The sequence below is a fragment of the Tetrahymena thermophila genome (assembly GCF_000189635.1).
Source record: "Tetrahymena thermophila SB210 genomic scaffold scf_8254813, whole genome shotgun sequence".
In the NCBI taxonomy this organism is placed as follows: domain Eukaryota; phylum Ciliophora; class Oligohymenophorea; order Hymenostomatida; family Tetrahymenidae; genus Tetrahymena; species Tetrahymena thermophila.
Genome location: NW_002476569.1, coordinates 370,709 through 393,896, shown reverse-complemented (window position 1 = coordinate 393,896; position 23,188 = coordinate 370,709). Strand labels below are relative to the sequence as shown.

Below are 23,188 nucleotides of genomic sequence, written 5' to 3'. Positions count from 1 at the left end.
AAGTGGAAAATTAAGAATTTAATTCCTGGATTTGCTATAAAATAGATTAATTAATTTAATAATTTTATTTTGGTTTTTATTAAATCCTTTAATCATCATATAAGCAAAAAATCCATTCTAAAATTACAGTACATTTTTACTTAAGTTTTTTTGATTTTAAATTTATATATTTCTATTATAAAAAAAAGATGCTATTTAATTTTCAGAAACACTAATTAACAGTGAAAGAATTAATAATCCAAGAATTTCTATTGTAGCTAATTCAAATAATATTCGTCAAAAATCTAAATTAGAATTCTAACTAACTTAAAATAATTTAGATGTATGTCCTAATACAACAAGATCTTTAAATAATGACAATTTAGAGGGAGAATAAAAAATTTAAAATTTAGAAAGGTTAGTTATTATATATATTAAATGTTATACTAAGTAATATCTAGAGCAAATTAAGGGTGTGAAAGAGTTTGACAGAATTTAAACTCAATTGGAAAATATTAATTCAACTAATATCTCTTCAAAAATTTTAATTCATCTCATTATTTTTTTCACTTTTAAATCTTTATCAAACACAAGAAACCTGTTAAAATTAAACAGAAAAATTTAATATCAATATAGATAATTATAAAAATATCATTTTAATATTAATCTCTAAATTTTTTATTTTATGTAATCTTCTGATTGTACTTTTTTAGATCCTTTTTGATACTATTTCAATAAACTCTCTCATAAATATTTTTATGTGCCAATCCAAATGTTAAATTGATATTATTGTTTCAACTATTTTATATTTTGGGAATTAAATATTGATAATTTTAAAAATGTAAGTTAAAGCAAATTTTAAGTGTTATAGAAAATTGTAATTATTTAATTAAATGAAGAGCCATAGAAATGACTGAAAAATACAATTAGATTACCTTTTGTGAAGGTAATATATTTATATTTACATTGTATATCCATTCATAATTTAAAAAATAAAAAATTCTATTTACTTGAAAGTTAGGTTATTTATCCACCTCATATTGTATTTCTTATGAATTTTGAATTCTACTTCTCAATTTTGTTTTCTTTAATCCTTATTATTTAGATATTAATTTGAAATTATTGGCTTCTATATAAATTCATTCATTCATTCACTTTGCTTTTGATTTTTATTTGTTTCTATCAAAGAAAGTGAGAAGAATTTGATAAAAAATCGTTCATTAATAGTTAGAAAACTTGTTTATAAAATTAAATAACAAAAAAAGAGTTAAAAGATAATTATTTCAAGGAGATATGATTCTCAAGTAGTTAATTTAAATTACTATTGTAATTCTATAGTTAGTAAATTACTTAAAAGGTTAAGAATGTCCACAAATTCGATCTGAATCCTGTAATTCTACAAAAAAAATTTATATTTAGCATTATATAGATTTAAATTTACTTAATAGAGGTGATGTACTAACAATTTTACTCAATTTTAAACTATCTAAAAATACCAAAAACTGACCTACTTCTTGTGAATACAGGATAGTTGTTTGCTAATAGCGTTTCTAATACTGTCTCGAATATTGTGTATTACTTAGATCTTTCAATAGTTTACCAAAATGTAATAAATGTAGTTAAGCGTAAATTATTTTTGATTAAATATATCACAAGAATTGATGCCATTTTATTGAATATATTTCAATAATTTTTAATAGCTGATTACACAATTATAAAAATGGAATACATAGCATAGACTAACAAGGTTCTAGTTCTAAACTTTTAAAAATTAATATTAGCAGATCCATATACACTTTAAGCCACTTCGCATCTTGAATTATAAAGTTTATTAGAATTTGAAATGATAAAAGGCACTAACTATGTTGTTGTTTCCTAACAAGTATGCTAAAGCTTTATTATTGACTCAATTCAGTTAAAGGTAGTCAAAAGTATGGATAGTTGTAGCAAAGGTCTTAATCCAATATATAATATAATTTATCCTAAAAGCTTTATTATTTCAAGTGGCTTAGTTTAGATTTTCATCATGAATTAAGTTAATACATAGCTATGGTCATTTAATATGATTTCAACCATAGTATAATTTACAGGAATTCTACCAAATCCACGTAAAAATGTTTAATTAATTAACCAGCAATTATAATTCATATATTTATATTAAATAAGCCTCATGTTCTTATAACTGTTTCTCACATTTTAGTAAGCATGCTATTTACGACCTGTTTTTTTTTATTGGAACTTTATAGTAAGCTACTCAATTATATGTGTACTACTATGATTCTTAATAATATACGCTTTTAAATTCTACAGGTAGAATTACTACTATTTTAATTAAATCTAATAATATAAATTATTTATTTTATAAAAGATATCCAGCTTATGACAAATTAAAATTAAAGCATTTTGAACATCTAATACATCAATTTTTAAGGTAGTGATAGTCTTTTTGTGTCTGATATTAACTACATTTATAGATTAGATTTATAAATTGTAATGGACTCTACAAATAAATATATTACTTAAGTTAATTTCAGAAATTTAGACTACAAATATATATCTATAAAAGATCATTAAAATAGATTATAGTTTACTACATGGTATTATGCAGAAGAAAATTAAGCTCTAATTATTCCTTTACACACAGGACCAGTAATGGCATAATATAGTAATTATATTTACTAACTTTAAACAGACAACTTTGTAGAATATCAATGTAAAATATTTATAATTATTTTTATTTTAAAATTTACAAAATAAAGTTTTGTTAAACTTAATATTTTCATTTCTTTCACCATACAAACAATTATTTTAAGCTATTATTGAATATATTTATTTTAAATAATTCATTAATTTGATCAAGTCTTTAAATTACAGTAAATCCTCATTAACTCTCACCCCATTAAATTTCACCATTTTCTCCTAAATTTTGAAAAAGATTTAGAGTGCTAAAAAAAATTAGAATAGTATCCAAGGCACAATATATTTTAATTAATTACAATAATTATTAAATTTTGTTGATTTATTGTTTTTTAAAATTTTTATATTATCTAATGAAATAAAATTAGATTACTATAGTTATGGGTTAAACAAAATCTTTTAAGCATATTATGAAGGATATAAATACTATGTTGTGTTATCATCATATTCACTTGATATAGTTACTACACTTAATCCTACATTTTATATTACAAATTAATATATAAACTAAGCTTTTTCAAGAATAAACGCTAATTCCATTATTGAAGTTAAAAATTGTCCTCTTTGCTATATGGTTATAGAATAATAGAATTATATTTAGTTTTTCAAAGTCTTAGATAATCCTTTAACCTATGTAATTTAAATTTTTAATTTTTAAATAAAAATAAAATATATTTATGATTTTTAATTAGAATATGAGCTTAACAAGCATATTCCCAAATTTCTAATTTGATCAAGTTTCTTTAAACTTCGATTCTTATTATGATGGATCATCAAAATTATGGGTAATGTTAGGGACATAGTTTTATTAATAGCCTCTGAACTACTTGTTCCTCATGATAGATATGTATACAAGTTCATTTACAAACTTACAGTCTGATGACCCTAAAGATAATTTAAAATAAACTTGTTATGCTTTGTATTCAGATTCAAGTAAATAAATTGTTGGAATCGATGTGACTGGAACTGTTTATGTTTGGAACTCAGCAATTATCACTTAGTTTTTATTTAAAAAATAAATAAGTAAATTGATTTTTTAAATATAAATTTATTTATTTATATTATTTATAAAAGGTCAATATTTATGCTTAAATTCTCCATATGGTCAACTTTATAATAATGGTCTAAATTATTTAAATATAGTTTAAAATAAAATTAAAATTAAAAATTATTTTTAAAAAATTTTTCTACCATGAATATTTTGTATAAATTAAAAAAATATTTTCAAGGTAGCTAGTAGCTATTTTTATAGTTTTTCAATAAATATGATTAGAACCTTTGCTTATCTTAAATATTTTGAAAATCAAAAATACATAAAATATATTTTAATGTTTTTGTAAAAAGTTGATTAAAGAAAAATTTTATTTTTTATTTCACTAATATTTAATTTAAAATTTTCTTTTTAATTTTTAGTTTTAAATATGATTTATTTATCAATAAATTAGGTTATATTTTCTAATTTTGTGATGTTAAATTGTACATTTGGTAGTTAATTTAGTATTTTGAGGTAAATAAGCGATGTTTAAGTCACTATCTCTCAAGTAAACATTACCAATAGCATTTGTGGAGACTATTCCAATCCAATACTTGGATCTCTTTTCTAAGCTAGTCAGTATCAAGTAGCAAATATGTAGATAGTGGGTAATCAGTTCTGTAATCACAAGATATTTTCTACTATAAGCAGTTTGAGCTAATAAAATTTATTCTTTTCATTTGAAAGTATTTATATTGCAAATAACAAATTTAATATAAGTGACTCTTATCTACTCTTCAATGCTATTTACTACTTTAATCTCTAACCTATGCACACTTTAGTCTTGAAAAACATAACAGCAACTTAAAATTAATATTACCCTAATATAAATGACCAATAGTAACCAGAAAATAATTTAAGTACAACTTAACTTATCTAAGTCAATAAGTTAAAAAGTATCACAATATCTAATATAACATTATAGAATCACTTTGAAATTGCATTTTCTTCAATATCTTAATCACAAAACGTGGATATTTACAATGTTTCTTGCATAAATGATTAGAATTTTATGTAAAATAGATAAACTAATTAATATTCTGGCTGCCTCTAGTTTAATGATATTTAAAATTTTAATCTAAATCTATTAAATGCTATAAACATCTAAGCTGTAGACAATTCAATATTAAGCGTTTAGAACTCAAACAGCTTTGATAGCTTGATTTCATTGACCGAAATAGAAATTTCTAACTCAAAATTTACATAGAGTAAAGTAAATTCCTACGTAAATCCTATTTTTATATCATCGACTTCTTATTCTAAAGTCACTTTAGATTAATCTTATTTTCACGATAATGTGCTATCTGGATTACTGAACTCTTAAACTTTTTCAACCACAGCTATTTAAGTCATAAATCCATTAGGTGATTTATTTTTATTGAATAACTAATTTAAAAGATCCAAATCAAATTCTGTTTACAATTTCCTTCATGCATAGAGCAATAATATTCAAATAAATAATTGCACATTCTCTTAATCTTCATATGATTTATCTGACTAGAAAACTCTGTTCCAGCAATAAGGAGGGTGTGTAAGAGTAAAGTCTAACTATCTGCAATTAAATGGAAGCTAGTTTTCATAATCTATCTCAAGCATAGGTTCATTTTTATTCATAGAGCCTCTTAGTACTTAATTAAATATATCTATGAATTCCTCTTCATTTTCTTAAGGTATTTCTTTGATTGACGGGTCTGCCTTTTTTATAGATTCAAATAATATCAATCTAAATTTTACAATGTTAAATTGCAATTTCACTGATGTTTACCTACTTTCTGACTAATCATATGCTATTTCATTATAGTAAATCATTTTATTTTTATTCTTAAATTATTAAAATTATGATATTTTTATTAGGTCTTATGCATAGGATTAGCAAGGTTAGCTTAATTAGATTTACTTTAAGAATATCATAATAACTAACTTACTTGGTGGAGTATACTCTGCTTTTATCAATCCAACATATACAAATATTACTACTGAAGGTCTTGTTTTAATCTAAATTGATTAAAAATAGATACCAAGCTAATTCACCTCAAAAATTAATCTTTAACAAACAGCTCTGATAAATGTTTAAAATAGCATAACAACAATTGATGAATGCCTTTTTAACAATATATATTAGATTAATGAATCTACTTCACCTCTTTTAATATCTTCATTATTATCTAATATAACAATAAAAAACTCTAATATTACCCAGTCTAACTTTACTTAAAGCATTATCGATTTAGATCAAGGAAAATTAGTAATACAAAATACTAGATTCCAAAATTTATTTTAAATAAATTCTCCAAGCAGAATTCTAGAATAAGCTTCTCAAAACTCCAACTAAATAACTTAATAGAATTCTCTAATAAGATTAGCTAACTCAACTCTATAAATTAATTAGAATTCTAATTTTAATTAAATAACTTGTAATTACAATTGCTATGGATCTGCGATATTTTTAATTTATTCATCGTTCTAAATTTAAGACTGTCAGATCGATAACTCTTAAGTAAATTATCTATTCATTTTTAAAAATCTAATATTATAATTTAAAAAGGCAAATTATGGTGGAGCTATTTCAGTGATTGGATTGAATTCTGATAATAATTTGATTGAAAATTCATAATTCTTAAACAATAAAGCAACAAATGATGGAGGAGCTGTTTATTTATAAGCAAATTAGAATGATGTAAGTTTATTGATTTCGCATTTAATTTTAAAAAAATTCAATTATGTAAATAATATAGATCTATAAGCTTTTAATTTCTCAAAGCTAATTCGCTTATAATAATGCCTAACTTGGATACGGAGGTGCAATATCCATTAAATCAACAGGAACTAATTCTTAAAAATAATAAGTACAATTTGTTAGCTCTGTAATTAAGTAAAATCAGGCAAATATAGGAGGGGGAATTTATAGTTTAGGAATAAAACCTTCTATCGATTCTTTATCTGTTTTAACAAGCAACAGTGCAATTTAATATGGAGATGACCAGTTTTCTTATCCTACACTACTATACTTGACAAATTAAGATAATTTTAAACAGTATTATGATCAAGTTAAAAACATAATTGTTTTAGATGATTTTAAAAGTGGTGGCACTCTTCCTAATTTTATATTTCAACTAAGAGACAAAAGCTCTAAACCTATTTATCAACAAGAGTAATAATAAATATAATCTTATGTATAAGTTAGCTCTAAGACTTAATAAGCTGATCACTATTAAGTTAAAGGTAACACAACTGTAAGTATGGACTAATAATATAAATTATTTAATTTCTCGAACCTTCAACTGACTGGTATACCAGACTCTCATTCTTATTTTGAGTTCAGATCTGATTCGATTAAAATTTTTAATGAGGCTACACAAACTTACAGCTAAGACTATTCTTTTTTGATTTAAGTTAATTTCAGAAAATGTAAATATGGTGAAATCATTAGTAAATTTAATATTTTATAAGAATGTTAAAGTTGCGAAGGTGGAAAATATACGCTTGATTTTAATGGATGCTATCCTTGTCCAGAAGGTGGAACTTGTTAAGATGGAATAATATCTGTAAATACTGGCTATTGGAGAGAAGAAGAATTCTCCGATAAGTTAATTTTGTGTGTAAATAGATAAGAAAACTGTGTAAATCCTTCTTATGGAGATCATATTTGTGTTAAAGGAAATATAGGACCTCTGTGTGAAGAATGTGATGTAAATTTTATTAAAAATAAAAATAATATTTTTAAATTTTAATTTTACAGATTTTAGGATAATATTGGGGGCAAAGCTACACAAGAAGTGATAAATACTAATGTGTGTTGTGTAGAAGTCAAAATGAAAATCTTTGGAAATTATTGTTAAGTTTACTTTGGTTATTGATTTCTGTCTTTTTAACAGTCAGTAGTGATAAAAATAATTAACAACAAAGAGTCCTTATTAATATCTTCTATGGAAACTCAACTTATAATTTAAAAAATAGCAAAAATAAGTTCTTATTTTAATAGAGATCAAAAGTATACATTAAAATATTTACAAACTATGTTTAAATCGTTTCAGCAGCAGTCACATTCAATTTGAATGTACAACAATGTAAAAAATTTTTTTAGTTTGAATAAAAAATAAATTAACTCAGATTTTACGATCAATAATAAAAATCTTTATTTAATTATTATTTTTTCATTTAATCAATACCTTAATATCTTAAAAAAGTAAAAAAAATTATTATAAAATTTTTTAATATCTTTTTTTAATTAGTTTTATGCTTAAAAATGAAAATATAAATTTCATTATAGATTATTTATTTAAAAAATGAATTTATTGATTGAAAAATGCTAATAATTTAAAAATTATACTTTTATTCTAATAGAAATAATTGAAGTAGTTACTTACTTTGGAAATCCTTTAAAATCTTCAATTGATTACTTTGACTGCCTTCTAAGAGATTATCACTCTAATATTCCTATAATTTATTTAAAGTTGGTCATTTCTGTTATTTCACCAATTGGAATTATAATTCTATATAGCATTGTCGAAGTTATAAGTTAAAAGTGTATTCATAAAATGAAGAAATTTTATAAATATTACATTTACACTACTTTTATATTTTTATTCATCTACCTCTAGCCTGATTTAGTTTCTCAGATGATAAGTCTTCTTTCTTGCAGAACTGTAGGTAATACTTAATATATATTAGCAAACATGAATTATGAATGCTACGATGATCAGTATATAAAATTTAGCTTATACTTAGTGTTACCTTTGCTCATATTTTTTGTTATCATATTGCCTCTCTTCTTATTTAGGTAGCTTTATGTTTACAAAAAGAGATTTGGTCTTAACTATATTTAAACTAATTTTAAATATGGATTTTTATATTAAGAGTACAAAGAAACTGCTTATTATTGGGAATTTATAAAGATAATACAAAAAATATCAATTATTTTGGTACTAAATTTTTACTCCTAAGCCATAAATGTCAAAGCTGTGCTAATTTACTTGATAATTGTATTTTATGGAGTACTTTCTACTAGAGTAAATCCATATTCTTTAGATTAGCTCAATTAAATAGATAGAAATTCTACCAGAGTCTGTGCATATACTATGCTTCTTTGTGGATTTATTTATAACAACCCTTATATATATTTCTAAATTGGATGTTTTATAATAGTTATTTTACTTAATATTTTGTTTTTAATGCAGATTATTTACAGAATAATCTAAGTAAAGAAAGATTTATTGCTAAGTAAATTATAAAAACTAGAATCTAAGTATCCAGTTATATAAAGATGCTTATAGAAATTTGGAAAGAAGAGAGCTTCTGAAATAAATCCTGCTCTAAAGTAAAAATTAAGTGGAATATTTAAAAAGCTGACAACAGTAGATAGGTCATAAAGAGACAAGTTATTTTTAACTCTAAAACTAATGAAAGGTAAAATATTTTATATTTAAAATTTAAATTTATTTTTAAAATTTGATAAATTAGATTATTAAAGCTTAAGAACCACACAAGATGATAAACAGCTACTGCTTTTTAGTCCTTAACAGTCGAATGCTTTAGAATAAATTAATAAAGATTTAAAGCTGTCTGATAATGCAACTTTTGTTGGTCTCAAATAATATACTGCAAGTATGATTTGTAGCCCAAATATAATATTGGAGTGTTAGTAAAAATAAATGGTATAATAGCTCAGTTTAAGTCCTTAATAGATTATGGGCGATATTCCTACTGAAAGAGCAAATACTGATTTGAAATTAAATACTCATATTTTCACTAGCGATGAAAAACATAATTCATTAATGTAAAGTGATGCAATTGGAAATAAAGAAGAAAAAGATGAAATTTAATGTAAAATATTTCTTGAAATAAATTATTTTAAAATTATTTTTTATAAAAAGCTGGAATTATGGATTTCAAAGACTATATTTAAAACTTAGAATAAGCTAATTTTCCTAAAAACTCCATTGTAAACGAATAGAATACTTTTAATAAATAGCAGAATTTGCAAAGAGAAAGCAAGGAAAAGAATTCAGTTAGCATTCATCATACTGAAGAGCCATTACAGTACAAAGTTAAAGAAAATTCTTAATCTAATTGAGCTTATTGTGATATATAAATCCATAAATTGCATACAAAAATTAATTATAAATAAATATGTTAAGTTTTTTTAAAAGAAAATTCATCTTAATTTTATTTATTTAAAAATATTACTTTTTTTGAAAAAATATTTTTTAGATTAATTATTTTTTGTAAAGAAATAAAGAAATAGTTAAGTTGTTAAAAAATAAATATTAATTATCTAATTTAAGCAAAATAATATTTTAGTTTTTAAATAAAAAAACTCATAAAATATAAGAAAAAAGTATCTCCTCATAAAAAAAAAATAGTAAAAGGTAACAAATTAAAAAAATTTGTATTGAAAAGCACAAAAAGCTCAATCAAAATGTAAAGTAAACATGATTGATAAAATAGTCAATAAATGAAAGAAAATGTAATTAATTTTAAATCAATTAGTAATTCTTTACTATAAAATGTAAGAATAAAAGCAAAAATATGTATTTATAGGTTAAAATAATTTATTTTAAAAAACTTAATGTTAATTATATTTCATTATTAAAAAATAATAATTCAAACAAATAGCTGAACCCTTACATTATCTATTTATAACATTTGCTTAGTAATCTAAAACTATATATTAGATACAAAAAATACTCAAATTTATTAACAAAGGCTGGTATTAAAAAAACAAGAGATAAATTTATTTTATAAATAAATATTTTAGTTTATTATTAATTAACTTAAATGAAGCGATGTTCAGTTATTCATTTAATTAATAAAATCATATTTTAACCAAATTAAATAGTAAATAATTTGTAAATATTAAGAAAACTCTTAATAAACTTTAAAAAAACTTTCTAAATTTAGTATTTAAATCACAAAATTATATGCGATGCAAACATAAAATAACTATTCAAAATATTTAGATGAATAGAAGAAAGATATTTTTGAAAAAGCAAAATATTAATAAAGAAATAAAAATAAATATATTTTTGCTTTTTTATTATTTTGGTGTAACTAATTTGAAATAATGAATATATTTTTAAAACCGGTCTTAATATATGAACCTTTACCTTATTTGTGTTTTTTTAATATAAATTTGATTAATATATGATTATATTTTTTAAGTTTTTTATTCATTTAGATGAATACATTTATAGCTAGAAATATATAATTATTTAAGACATTCGTTTTAATTTAAATGAAAATATAATTTACATAACTTTTTCCAAAAAACAACTTTATAAAATGTGAATTCAGAAAGAAATTTTTTTATTTTTACCATAAGTTAAATTAAAATTATAAATTTATTAAGCTAATTTTGGAAATGATTTTATTTAATTAAATATAGTAAATATTTATTTATTGCGTTTAAGTAAGCAATATTCAAAAATAACAATTTAATTGTTCATAAAATAAATAAGCACTAACCTTCTAAGATAAAAATATAAGGTTTTGTAATTTTTAAAACAAAAATTTAAATTTTGATCAAAATACCATTGATATAGATTTCTGGACTATCTGTATTTTGTTGTAAATTTTAATTTCTGTAATCAAAATTAAAAAAAATTCACTTGTTATCATAAATTAAGGAGAAAAACGAATAACTGGTTAAGAAAAAATAATATCTATCTATATCAATCTAATTTAATAAATTCTGAAGATTAATCACAAACTCAAAGCGAGTTTTTCATTAATAAATCAATAATCAAGCAAATCCAGTTTAAACATAAAAATAATAATATCTCTTAATATTTGTTTATTTATTAATTAATTGGCTTTTTAGAAATAAATAAATATAATTACAGTAATCCAAGCAATATACAACTATGACTTAACTGATTTTAATAATATGATTAAATTATAAAATTAGTATAAATTCCATTTTTAAATTTAAATATGTAAGATATCTTGAGTTAGTTTAGCGATAAAATAAACTTAACAAATATTTAACTTTAACACAATAAAATAAATTTAATATATATTTAATTCTATTATAATTAAGTAAAAAGTATGTTTTCCTTTATATTATTTGAAATATATTAAAATATGAATATTATTACATTGCTAAACTAAAAATTTATATAATCAATTATGTCATTTTCATTAACATAATATAAATTTTTCAGTTATTTTAAATAATTAAAAATAAAATTAAAAACATTATAGCTATTTATCTTTCAATTTACTAGTACTAAAGAAAGAAATAATTATAAAATAAAATTTTATATTTCTCTAAAATATTATTTTAGATAGAAAATGGGCTGTTTATTATAAATAATTACTTTCAATTTTTAGAAACTATTCTAAATATCTAATTAAATATGTAATATTTGATAGGTACATGAACAAGATAATCTTTATAAGTGTTCAAATTTTCTTTTCGATCGATGATTTTTAAATAATTAAGATAGTGCGTTAATTTTTATAAGCAATCAAAAGAATTGGACAAAAAAGATATCTTTGTTGATAAAAACTATGCTTGAATCCAAAAACAAAAAGCAATCTAATTTTTTTAAATTATGAGTTATTTCATCAATCGATTGAAAAATCAATCAAAAAAAGTAAGAATTAGGTAGTATAGATTTTTTCTAAAATAGAAAACATCAAAAATATTAATTAGTTAATCACAAAAACGAAATAAGAGATAGATAAATAGGATCAATACTTTGTAAAATTACATAAGTTTTAATTAATTAAAAAAAGAGATAAACACATATTAATTATTAGTATTAAGAAAATGAACTTCAGCAAGATAAATAGCTTCTTATTAAGTTTGATCACTCTCATTAATTTCATATTTTGTGGTCAGTGTCCCCTTTTACAGACATATGAAAGTAATTTATATCGTCCAGTAAATGTCTTTTTGTTGAATATTAATTTTTTAAAAAATAATAGATCCTTAGAAGTATTAAGGGTTTGTGGTAAAGAATTACCTAAGAATACCTCAAACTAATGTGCTGGTTATAAATACAATATTTTAGTAAAATTAAGATTCGAGTATAGTATATTATAACGATATGTCCTCCTCTTCTGGTGAAATTATCAATGTTATCAAGCGTAAATGGATATTATTAAAATTTTTATTTCTTATTATGTTAATTAAAAAAAAGCCGACTATGTGATAATAGAAATGCTTTACAACTCTTAGATTGATTAAATTGTCATTTCGAATTATGACAACCTCATCTTTGCAGACCCTTATACTTTGAAGGCTTTGAGTTCTTTTTCTATTCCAAATCTTATGACAATTCAATTTATAAAAGGAACTAACTATATACTTATTACTAACTATTTTAATCAATTATAAATATTTGATTTTATTTAGCAACAAGTTGTCTTATTGATGGATAATACATCATAATTGTTAGTCTTTCCTGATAATTAATGGCTATATCAATATTATTCTGATCTTTATACACTTAAAAATGGTGATAATATAATCGTGACCACTAACGATATGGGTGTTATAGCTTGGGGAATAGACCTTAAATAATTGAACTATACCTTCTATGGGTATATCTAAGATTGTAAATATTATTATAATATCTATCTAATTATTTATTTTTTTGCTTTCTATTTATGAAAGTAGAACTTAATAACTAAATAAACAATATTATTTATATATTTTAAAAGCCTTAGTTTATGCTGAAAAAGATGGATATAAATCTTTCACAAAGCATCCAACTGAAGATATTTTATTTATGGCAGGAAAATACCTAGAAATTACTGCAGTTAAAATAATTGACGCAAAATAAGGTCTTTACAAAACTCTATTTAAAACATGTAATTTACTTATTACAAATTGAATTAATATTTATTATGAATTTCATTTATCAACTCTCATCTTATATAAATTAGCATTATATAACTATTAGTTTCTTGATGTACTTACTAACATTGAGTTCGTTTACTTTAATTACAATGGACTTCCTTACCCTTGCTTATGGGTAGGAGAAGAACAGTATATATACTATGCTTATGTATCATTCAACAGTGATTTTTCTTCTGCATATATTACGAATTATGGGTGGAATGATGTTAAAAGCTATTATAGATGGTACAAAATAGAAGAAAATACAGTGTTCTTTATTTCTTCTTTGTATTATATTACTATTTTTAACTATTAAACATTTTAGTTCTCCTATAACTTATGTAAGTTAATTTTTAAACTTAAATTTATTAAAATTGAATACATTAAATAGATGTTTATGGAAATAATTATTGCAGAAGATTTATCAGATAATAATAAGGATAAACGGATAGATTTATTCTCCTTGATAATAACGTGTTATTGCTTTATGATAGAGGAAATTTTGGTATGTATAATGTAAATACATAAAAACCTACATTAAGTATTGGTCACCTTTAAACTTTTAGCACCTTCTATTAAATAAAAAATATCTTCGATTGGTATTTTGTCAAAGCAAGCACAGTTGTGAATGGTTAAACATAAAGTTTAGCTTTGATTTTCCCTATATATCCATTAAACTAACACGAATATGTAAGAATTATTTTATTTATTTATTTGACTTTTCTAATTTGTTGCTATTAAAAATAGACATCTAATATAACATCTTCATTCGGATTATAATGGTATAATGTTAATTTAAATTTAGACCCTTACTTTTTAAATGGTAAAGTTTGGGTCGCAGTAGCATTTCCTCATAAAGCAAAAACAGAAAACTATCTTTTCCAACTCATAAATTGTTTGTCAACAACAGAAAGATATAATCTAACGTCAAATCAAACTGATGTAACATCTATATAAACAGCCTTTGCAATATCTTCCTTACAGAATGCAAATAACTAAGAGCTAATAGGAGTTGATAATGCAGGTACTATCTATACATGGGATTTGAGTTAACCAACCATACCCTTTAAGTCTTCAATAAATTTCAGTAAAAAATATTTTATTTATTTATTTATTTATTAAATCATTTATAATTTAAAATAAATTATTCTTTAAATACATAAAATACATGTTAATATTTTTTATTTTTAATTTATCTTAATTAATTAATTTTATTTACCTTACTTTAATCATTTAAATATATTTATTTTTTAATATTATTTTTTAACTATTTTAGCTATTAATTTCTTAATCTTAAAATTTATTTGAAAAGTATTAAATAATTAATAATTTTAAAAATCAAAGGCATTTGTACTAATTCTGTAATTGGAGAAGTCTTTTACTATTAAAATAGCAAATATTTGATTATTTCTTGTTCTAATAATAATGTATATTCTTTTAACTTGGCAACAGGAAGCTATTAACTCCTCTCTAAGTTAAGTAGTTAACCATTAGCTTTAAGAGCATTTTCTTAGCCATAGTTGGTAGCTATAGGTGATTAAAATTAGGGTATAGCTCTTATTTACAAATTCAACACAACATCTTTGCAATTTGACTTCTTTTTGTAGCTACAGTCAAAGAAAGTATAAGATAAAATTATTTTCATTGAAATGCTAAATGATTACACTATTTGGGTATAGTTTGGTCTTAGTAATTTATTCTATTCAATTTAAGACTGCTTGTCAGATTCAAAGCTATGCACTTAGTGTACACAATCTTATAGCTTTTAGGCTACTAATAAATATGATTAAAGTGGTGTCTATGGAATAGGTACTACGAATAAACCATTTACTACTTCCGATAATTTTCTTACTGCTATGATCAAAGTAATTATTTATTTTCATTTATTAGCTTATTACTTTTTTTTTTAATATATTGATACAATTAATTAAAGATTAAAAAATTAAAGATAATCTTTTAAATATGAAAAAAGGCACAATATTACAAATAAATGGTAAATGGAGTTTCAGATATGAGTGTAAATATTGTTATACAACCTGGCTTCTTATTGAATTTAAATCCTAACTTGATGAATTTTGACTTCAACAAAATCATTTAATTGACCTTCTAAAGCAGCTAGCCTGGGACTTATGCAAGTTTAGAATATTAAAACACACTAAATTTGTAGAATTACTATTAAATAAATATCTAAGATATTATAATTTATTATGGATTAGACACAGAATAAAATAATTGTGGATTAATATTTTAAAATATTTAACAAGGAGTATTCATTAATAATATCTAGTAATTTACTTTATTGTCAACCTCCATCCCTAAAAGCTGTCAATCGATCTTTGTTGAATAAACTTAGTTAACTATTTTGAAATACGAAATAGTGGAAGAAGATTTCACAAATCATTAGTCAGTTATTAATACTTTTAACTCTACTCAAGTAATTTCTACAAATAATTATTCATCTAAAATATCACATTTTTTTAATTATATATAATAGATATAATTATTTAATGTTTCCATAATTAATTCAACTTTGGGACAATCATTTAGCTATTTATAGTAATAATCTGATATCCAAGTTAACATTTAAAATATTACCCTATCGGGTAATAGTTGCTCAGATAACGCAAATTAAGATGACAATATCATTTCAGTACTTTTCTCTGCAGGACAGTACACAGTTAATAACATGCTTGTAAGTGGTAACACCTTTTGTAAAAAATCATTCTTTTCTACAGTTACAACTCTAACTCAAGCCAATTAAGTTTTTTCATTTAGCAACGTAATTGTTTAAAATAATGTTTTTTAGGCAAGAACTACCTACATATTTTTTGATGCTTTTTATTCTATGAAAGCATCTCCTTCTCATGAACTGGATTTAAATGGTGTTTCGTTTGTAAATAATCATCTATTCTAATAAAGTAGTGAAGATTTAAATACAGCCTAATATTTTTAGACTAGCAAAATTGCCAAAATATAAATTTAAAATACTAATCTAACTGATCATTTTGACATTTAACTTGGATTAATAGAAAATGCTAATTCGATTTAAATAGATACATTTTATTGCTAAAATGATGACGAATATCTTGCTAAAATTCCCAGTAAAATTACAGCAGGATGTCTATAAATGAAGGAAATATAATAGGCCAACTTTAATTAAATTTAAGTCACTAAGAAAAAATCTTAAGATTCTAATTTAATAAAAATTCAAAATAGTGAAGTCTAACAAGCAAACTTAACAATTACAAATGGTATGTTTAGTGACTTATAACTATATTAAAATAGTGTAAATACAGAAGCTATACCTTTGTATATTGTCAGCGGTTATGATATCCAAGTAGTTTTAGATAATTGTACATTTTAAAACATATTTTTGAAGAGTATCCAATACACTTTAACCTTCTCTAGTACAGCACTATATATTTTGAACTATGTTGGTTCTATAACTATTAAAAATAGCCAATTTTAAAATTCATACAGTAACTCTCTATATGGATTTGCCTACATTTAAACCTATACATTAACAATAGACAATGTTTCATTTAATAACTCTACATTTACTAACGATAATTCTTTGTCTTTGTTCAATTCTCAAGGAAGCATGATTAATGCAAAGGCCTAAAATATAACTATAATGAAAACTAATTTCACAAAGGCCACAGCATCTAAAGGAGCATTTCTATATTTAGTCTCTTTTGGTGAAATATTCTACCTTAATTTTACTAATACTATGTTTAGCGAAGGGTATGCTTCATTAGATGGTGGAGCTGTGTTTATTGATGATGGAGGCTAAATCCTTTAGATGAATTGCCAAAATTGTCAATTCAGTAATATATATACTCTATTTGGCAGTGCTTCTACTATTGCATCACAGTAAATATTATTAATATTATTATTAACACAACTATTAATTTTATCAAGTAATGAAAATCTAAAATAGCTATAAAGGTTTTTATTTTGAAAATATAAATTGTATTTATAAAATAAATATTAAGCTGTTTTTTCAAATTAAATTTGTTAAATTTATTACAATAATTTCATTTAACTAACAAAATTTTATTAAATAGAAAATACGCAGAGCAGCAAGTTAATTAGTAGAATACTATCTCGTTTTAAGGAGGATATATTAAAAATGTAAAAGGAATAGCAGATAGCTACTTTATTGATGTAAATAATGCAGGAATATAATTTTAAAATATAAACTAAATTCTATCAGAAGATTTTAGTTCAAACTCAATGGCTCATAGCTAGTTTATCAACAGAGCAAAAAATCCATAATAGTCAACACTTGTTAATTTACTAAATTCAAATTTAGTAATAAATAAATGTAATATTACTAACATTTATATTGAGTCTCAATCTGCTACATTCCCATTGTTAATTAATTCTTAAAACTCATCTGTAAAAATAAGCAATAGTTAAATACTGAACTCAACATTTACAACAAGTATGATTTATTCAAGCTAAAGCTAATTAGATTTTTCTTAATTAACTGTCCAAAATGTTAGCTAAAAGTTCTCTTAAAGTAGATTGATTTAGTAAGATATATATCAAACACCTTAGGCAATTTCTTCATCTTTGATAGTTACAACTTAATCTATAATTAAAGTATATCAAGGAAGTCTTTTCTCTAATATATAATGCAATACTAACTGTAATGGTGGAGCATTTTAGGTTTCTTAAGGAACTCTAAATATTGAAAACACAGTTTTCTAACAAATTCAAGTAAATTACTTTAAATTTTGATATTTTAAAAAATTCCATTTAAATATAATTTATTTTACTAAAATTTGTTTATTTTGTGGATAAATAAATAAAAAATAACTATTTTTAAAAATAGTCAACTTTTGGAGGCGCTTTATTTATCTAAGGAATAAATAACACAAATCAAATATCAAATACTTAATTTTTAAACTGTAATTCTTAAAGTGATGGGGGAGCAATTTATTTGACTGCTCTTTAAAATGATGTAAGCATTTTATTTTTCCTTTATTTTAAAAAAAATAAATAACTTTTAAATAAAATAGAAATTTTCTCTTAACTTGGATCAAACTACTTTTAACGGAAACGAATGCAATGTAAGAGGTGGTGCTATGTACATAAGTTCTGAAATATTAAATTCTGCTCAATAAAGTGTCTAAATGACTAACTCGAAAATTATTAATAATAAAGCAGGTATTGGAGGTGGAATTTATTAGTAGAATTTATCTGTTGACACATAAAAAAATAACGTTCTTTCAAGTAATGTTGGCTAAATTTACGGAAGTGACGAAGTTTCTTATCCTTCATAGCTGAGAGTTAGCAATATTGATTCATTTTTGCAGCTTAATAACGGTGTTGTAGATAAAGATCATATTGTTATCAATAATTTTAGGAGCGGAGCTAATTTATCTGACATTTAATTTGTATTGCTAAACAATAAAAGTGAGATAGTTTATCCTATTACATCAGAAGATTACAACACCTTTTAAATAGATGTTAATATTGATCAAAAAACCAAAGATTTATCCTCATATTCAGTCAGTGAAAATATTTTCGCAAAATATGATCCTCTGCTCAAAGCTTTCAAATTTGATAATATTAGCATTACAGGTTTACCAGGTTCATCAGCTAATATTTAATTTACTTCTAAATAGATTTACACATTAGACTAAAATACATAAACATTCATTTAAAATTACACTTTCAATATTCTTATTCAGTTTAGACTGTGCGGCCCTGGAGAATAAATTGCAAAGCTAGATCAGGTAACATAGTGCTAAATTTGTCCTGTAAATTATTATTCTTTTGATGTTTCAAATTGCTAAGAATGCCCACAAGGAGCTACTTGCAACGGAGGAACAAATGTTGTTGCAAATGCAGGGTATTGGAGAAAAACTAACATCAGTAACATAATAATTGATTGCTCTAATCTACCTGATAACTGTGTTGGCGGTAGTTTTGGTAACAATATTTGCTACGAAGGTCACATAGGAGCACTTTGTGAAGAATGCGATGTAATTTATATAAATAGTTGTATATTAATTTTAAAACTTTTTATTTTTAAAGATTCATGGAGAGCACTGGGGTAAACCTTATGCAAAATCAGCAAAATATTCATGTACAAGATGTGATTAGATTAAAGGAAATGTTTGGATAGTTGTCTTAATGACTGTTTGGACATTAGTTTCTATGTGTTTAGCAATAAAGGGAGATGTTGATGTTTTAAGAGAAAAAGTAGCTGTTTTGACTATTTAAAAGCACATGATGATGAGAAGAAAAACTGTAAGCCTAACTAGCAAAGAAAAAAGACAAAATTTTATGACTTAAAAAAACAGATTTTCTTTTAGTTAAATAGATAACAAATATCCAACTAGGACATCAATCCCATAAATCCCATCCTAAAAGAGTATAGGCATGCAATTTAAAACTGATGAAGACAAGTCTGGAATTTTCATCAAAATGTTAACTAACTATGTTCAAATTGTTGGATCGATAGCAACTTTTAACCTTTCAATTCCTTCAGGTAAATAAATATTTTTTATTTTACATTTTTGAATTTTCTAAACTATTTCTTTTCAATTAATATTTTCATTTTAAAAATAATTTTTGTTTCTATTCTCTTTTTATAATTTAATTTTATTTATGGATTACTTTTAACTTTATCAAGTTTATTTGATATATTTTTCACTATTTAAATAAAAATAATTAATTAAAAGGTATTTTTGAGTTTCCTTAATCAGTAGGATAGCCTCTAAAGTAAACTATGAATTCTCTTGACTGTGCTTTGGAAGAATTAAATGCAAGTATGCCAATTATATATCTTAGACTTTTATTTTCTCTAATGATTCCAGTTGTCTATATGATTTTATTCTTAACCTGTATGCTGATTTATTATTTAGTGAAAAAATGTAAAAAGAGCAAGTAGGAGAAGTAGCAATTTCCTTGGTATATTTTAACTACTGCTATTATGTTTTTAATTATTTACATTCAACCTGACCTAGTTGCTTAAATTATTGCTCTTCTTTCCTGCAGATAAATTGGTGACACTAAATATATTTTGTCTAATGTTTCGTTTGTGTGTTATACTAGTTAGCACTACTTATATGCCTTATCACTTGTTGTTCCTATGTTATTAGTATGGGTGTTTATACTACCTGGTATATTATTCTTTTTGCTTAGAAGAAACAAAGAAAACTTAGAATCTATCGAAATTAAATTGAAATATGGATTTTTATACAAAGAATATTAAAATTACGCATTTTATTGGGAATTTGTCAAAATGGCTGAGAAATTAGCTATTATTTTAGCTTTAAATTTTTACTCTTAAAGTATTGTCACAAAAGGTATCCTTGTTTTTATTGTTATCACTGCTTACGGAATTCTTTCTATGATGATTCATCCTTATTAAGAGTCAGATATAAATGAAATTGATGTTAATTCAACAAATGTATGCGCTTTGACAGTTCTTTTGGGCTTATTTATGTATGACAATTAGTTCTTCTATTTCGTGTACACCTCATTAGCACTGATTGTAATAATCAATTTATGGTTCATTTTTAAGATCTTAGGCAAAATAATTAGTGGTTATATTCCAAAGATCAAGGCAGCAATAGAAACAATAGTTGAAGCTCTTTCAAAGAAAATATCCTTCTTTAAGAGATATAAGAAGAAAGAGCAATAGAAAAAGCAAATGAAGCCTGAAGTAAAACAAAAATATTAAGCTTTATTCAAGAAAATTTTAGCTCTTAAACCATAAGAAAAGAAGAAGATTTTCTTAAATATTATTTAAATGCAAATAGGTATTTATTTTATTAAATTTTACAAATTATTTAAACTAATTTTTTTATATTTTAGTTGAATCTTATAAACACATCTTTGGAGAACACGAAGATGAAGAAATACATTTAGTGGATAAAGATAAACAATAAGAAAATCAACAGCCAGATAAATAGTTAGAGGTCAAGTAAAATTTGCAATAAAAAAGTTAGCGAGATAGCTTAAATTAGAAAGAAATATCTATTGAAATCTCACCATAAATTAATTACAGAAACACAGTAGAGTAATTAAAAATTTCTGATACCAATAACGTCAATGAAATTGAAATGCTTAAATTAGATAATAACTATACTTACCAAGGTAATTAAATTAAATTTAAAGCTCTTTATTAAAACTAATTTTAATTTTTAAATTTAGAAACAAAAGAAGAATTCACAAATAGGAATATCAATTTTGATTCAAATGCTAGGCTTTTTAATCTTAAATAAAGAAAAAATCCTGAATAAAATTTTAATCAATTATAAATTGAAAATAAACCTAGCTCGAATGATAATAAGCTAGATCAGATAAATTACGAGGGAGATTCTAAAGATATTATTCCAAATACTCAACAAAACTACAGTGATTCCAGTCATAGCAAGTCTGAAGAAAGTGAACCTATTGATCATGAGCAAATAGAGTTGGACATGCATGAAGGAGATAAAAATGTCACTTATTTATAAAATAAAAATTGATTAATAATAAAATATTGAATAGTATATTTAAAAGTATTCATTGTATTATTTTTTTATATTTATTTGATATTTTAAAATTATTTGGAATGATGGACTTATGGCATCATTTTATTAGAGTATTATAAAAATTAATATTTTTAAAAATAAATTTAAAATTTATGGTGTTGATTAAAAATTTAATATATTAATAAATATTATTCATTTATTTAATTATAAATATTATTTTTAAGAGATTTTATATCTCTCAAAATTAAAATTTATTTAAATAATTATAAACTACATACAAAATACATAAATATATATAAAATACTAATATATAAATTTATTTAATATTATATTAATTTCTTTATTTAATAATCTAATTTAGTTATAATAATTTCAAGTATTAAACTCTTACATTAGGATATTGTCAGGATTTAAAACCTGAAAGTACTATAAAGTAAAAATAATTCCTGTTTTTTAATACGTGGTTTTTGATATTGTAAAATATTTTTATTTTTCGCTAAAAATAGCTTTAGTTTATTGCTTTCATTTAAGTTAAAGTAGAATTAAGATTGTTTTTTTTAGTTTGTAAACTTATTTATTTTTGAATAGATAAAAAATAATAAATAAATAATCTGTACTTTTTTTTAACTTATCAACATTGCTTGCTTTTTTGATACAAAATCAAACATTGCTATTTGAAATTAATAATTATTAAAAATACAAATTCAAAATTTTGATCAGCTTTGACATTCATACTTTAAAAAAAATCTAACTAAATTTTTACTATGAAAGTAATTTGAAGATAAAATGAAACTTAACTTATCCTGGTGCAAAAAACTAAGTATTTTATAACTAAATTAATATATTTTCATATAATGTAATGAAGTTTACTTTTTTTATGAAAATGTTTAATTTAATAAAAATTCAATTCAGTAAATTTTTTTTTTTTGGATAATATGTTATTAACCTTAAATTAGTAATTAATTTCCTCAACATTATTTATTAATGAATTAATTTTTTTTTAAAGGCCTTCATATTTGTCTAGTAAATTAATTTTTAGCTTATAATTCAACTAAAGTAAAAAATGTTACATATATATATAAAAGAGCAAAAAAAATATTGACTAAGTTTTCTTTATATGTATCAAGTTTAGAA

At 22.7% G+C, this 23,188-nt stretch overlaps 2 protein-coding genes across 2 annotated transcripts; both read left to right on the top strand. All coding sequences in view use genetic code 6, as the record gives it.

The window, feature by feature from the left end:
• Positions 1 to 888: 888 nt before the first annotated feature.
• TTHERM_00363170 (transmembrane protein, putative) lies at positions 889 to 9,782 on the top strand (the record flags this gene model as incomplete). Its single annotated transcript, XM_001007428.2, has 18 exons — positions 889 to 925; positions 1,337 to 1,369; positions 1,428 to 1,604; positions 1,680 to 2,087; positions 2,146 to 2,289; positions 2,348 to 2,692; positions 3,045 to 3,310; positions 3,369 to 3,699; positions 3,751 to 3,798; positions 4,090 to 5,509; positions 5,564 to 6,206; positions 6,255 to 6,386; positions 6,445 to 7,398; positions 7,449 to 7,776; positions 8,054 to 8,411; positions 8,490 to 9,115; positions 9,170 to 9,532; positions 9,583 to 9,782. 18 exons carry the CDS (start codon positions 889 to 891, stop codon positions 9,780 to 9,782), a joined length of 6,813 nt encoding a protein of 2,270 aa, XP_001007428.2.
• Positions 9,783 to 12,482: 2,700 nt separating this feature from the next.
• Positions 12,483 to 22,048, top strand: TTHERM_00363160 (transmembrane protein, putative; the record flags this gene model as incomplete). The annotated part of the gene is made up of 17 exons (XM_001007427.2): positions 12,483 to 12,579; positions 12,641 to 12,802; positions 12,856 to 13,272; positions 13,379 to 13,528; positions 13,604 to 13,897; positions 13,948 to 14,246; positions 14,304 to 14,643; positions 14,901 to 15,421; positions 15,529 to 15,990; positions 16,051 to 17,429; positions 17,624 to 18,281; positions 18,397 to 18,525; positions 18,584 to 19,552; positions 19,605 to 20,061; positions 20,255 to 21,337; positions 21,393 to 21,674; positions 21,732 to 22,048. 17 exons carry the CDS (start codon positions 12,483 to 12,485, stop codon positions 22,046 to 22,048), a joined length of 8,016 nt encoding a protein of 2,671 aa, XP_001007427.2.
• Between the last annotated feature and the right edge of the window lie 1,140 nt (positions 22,049 to 23,188).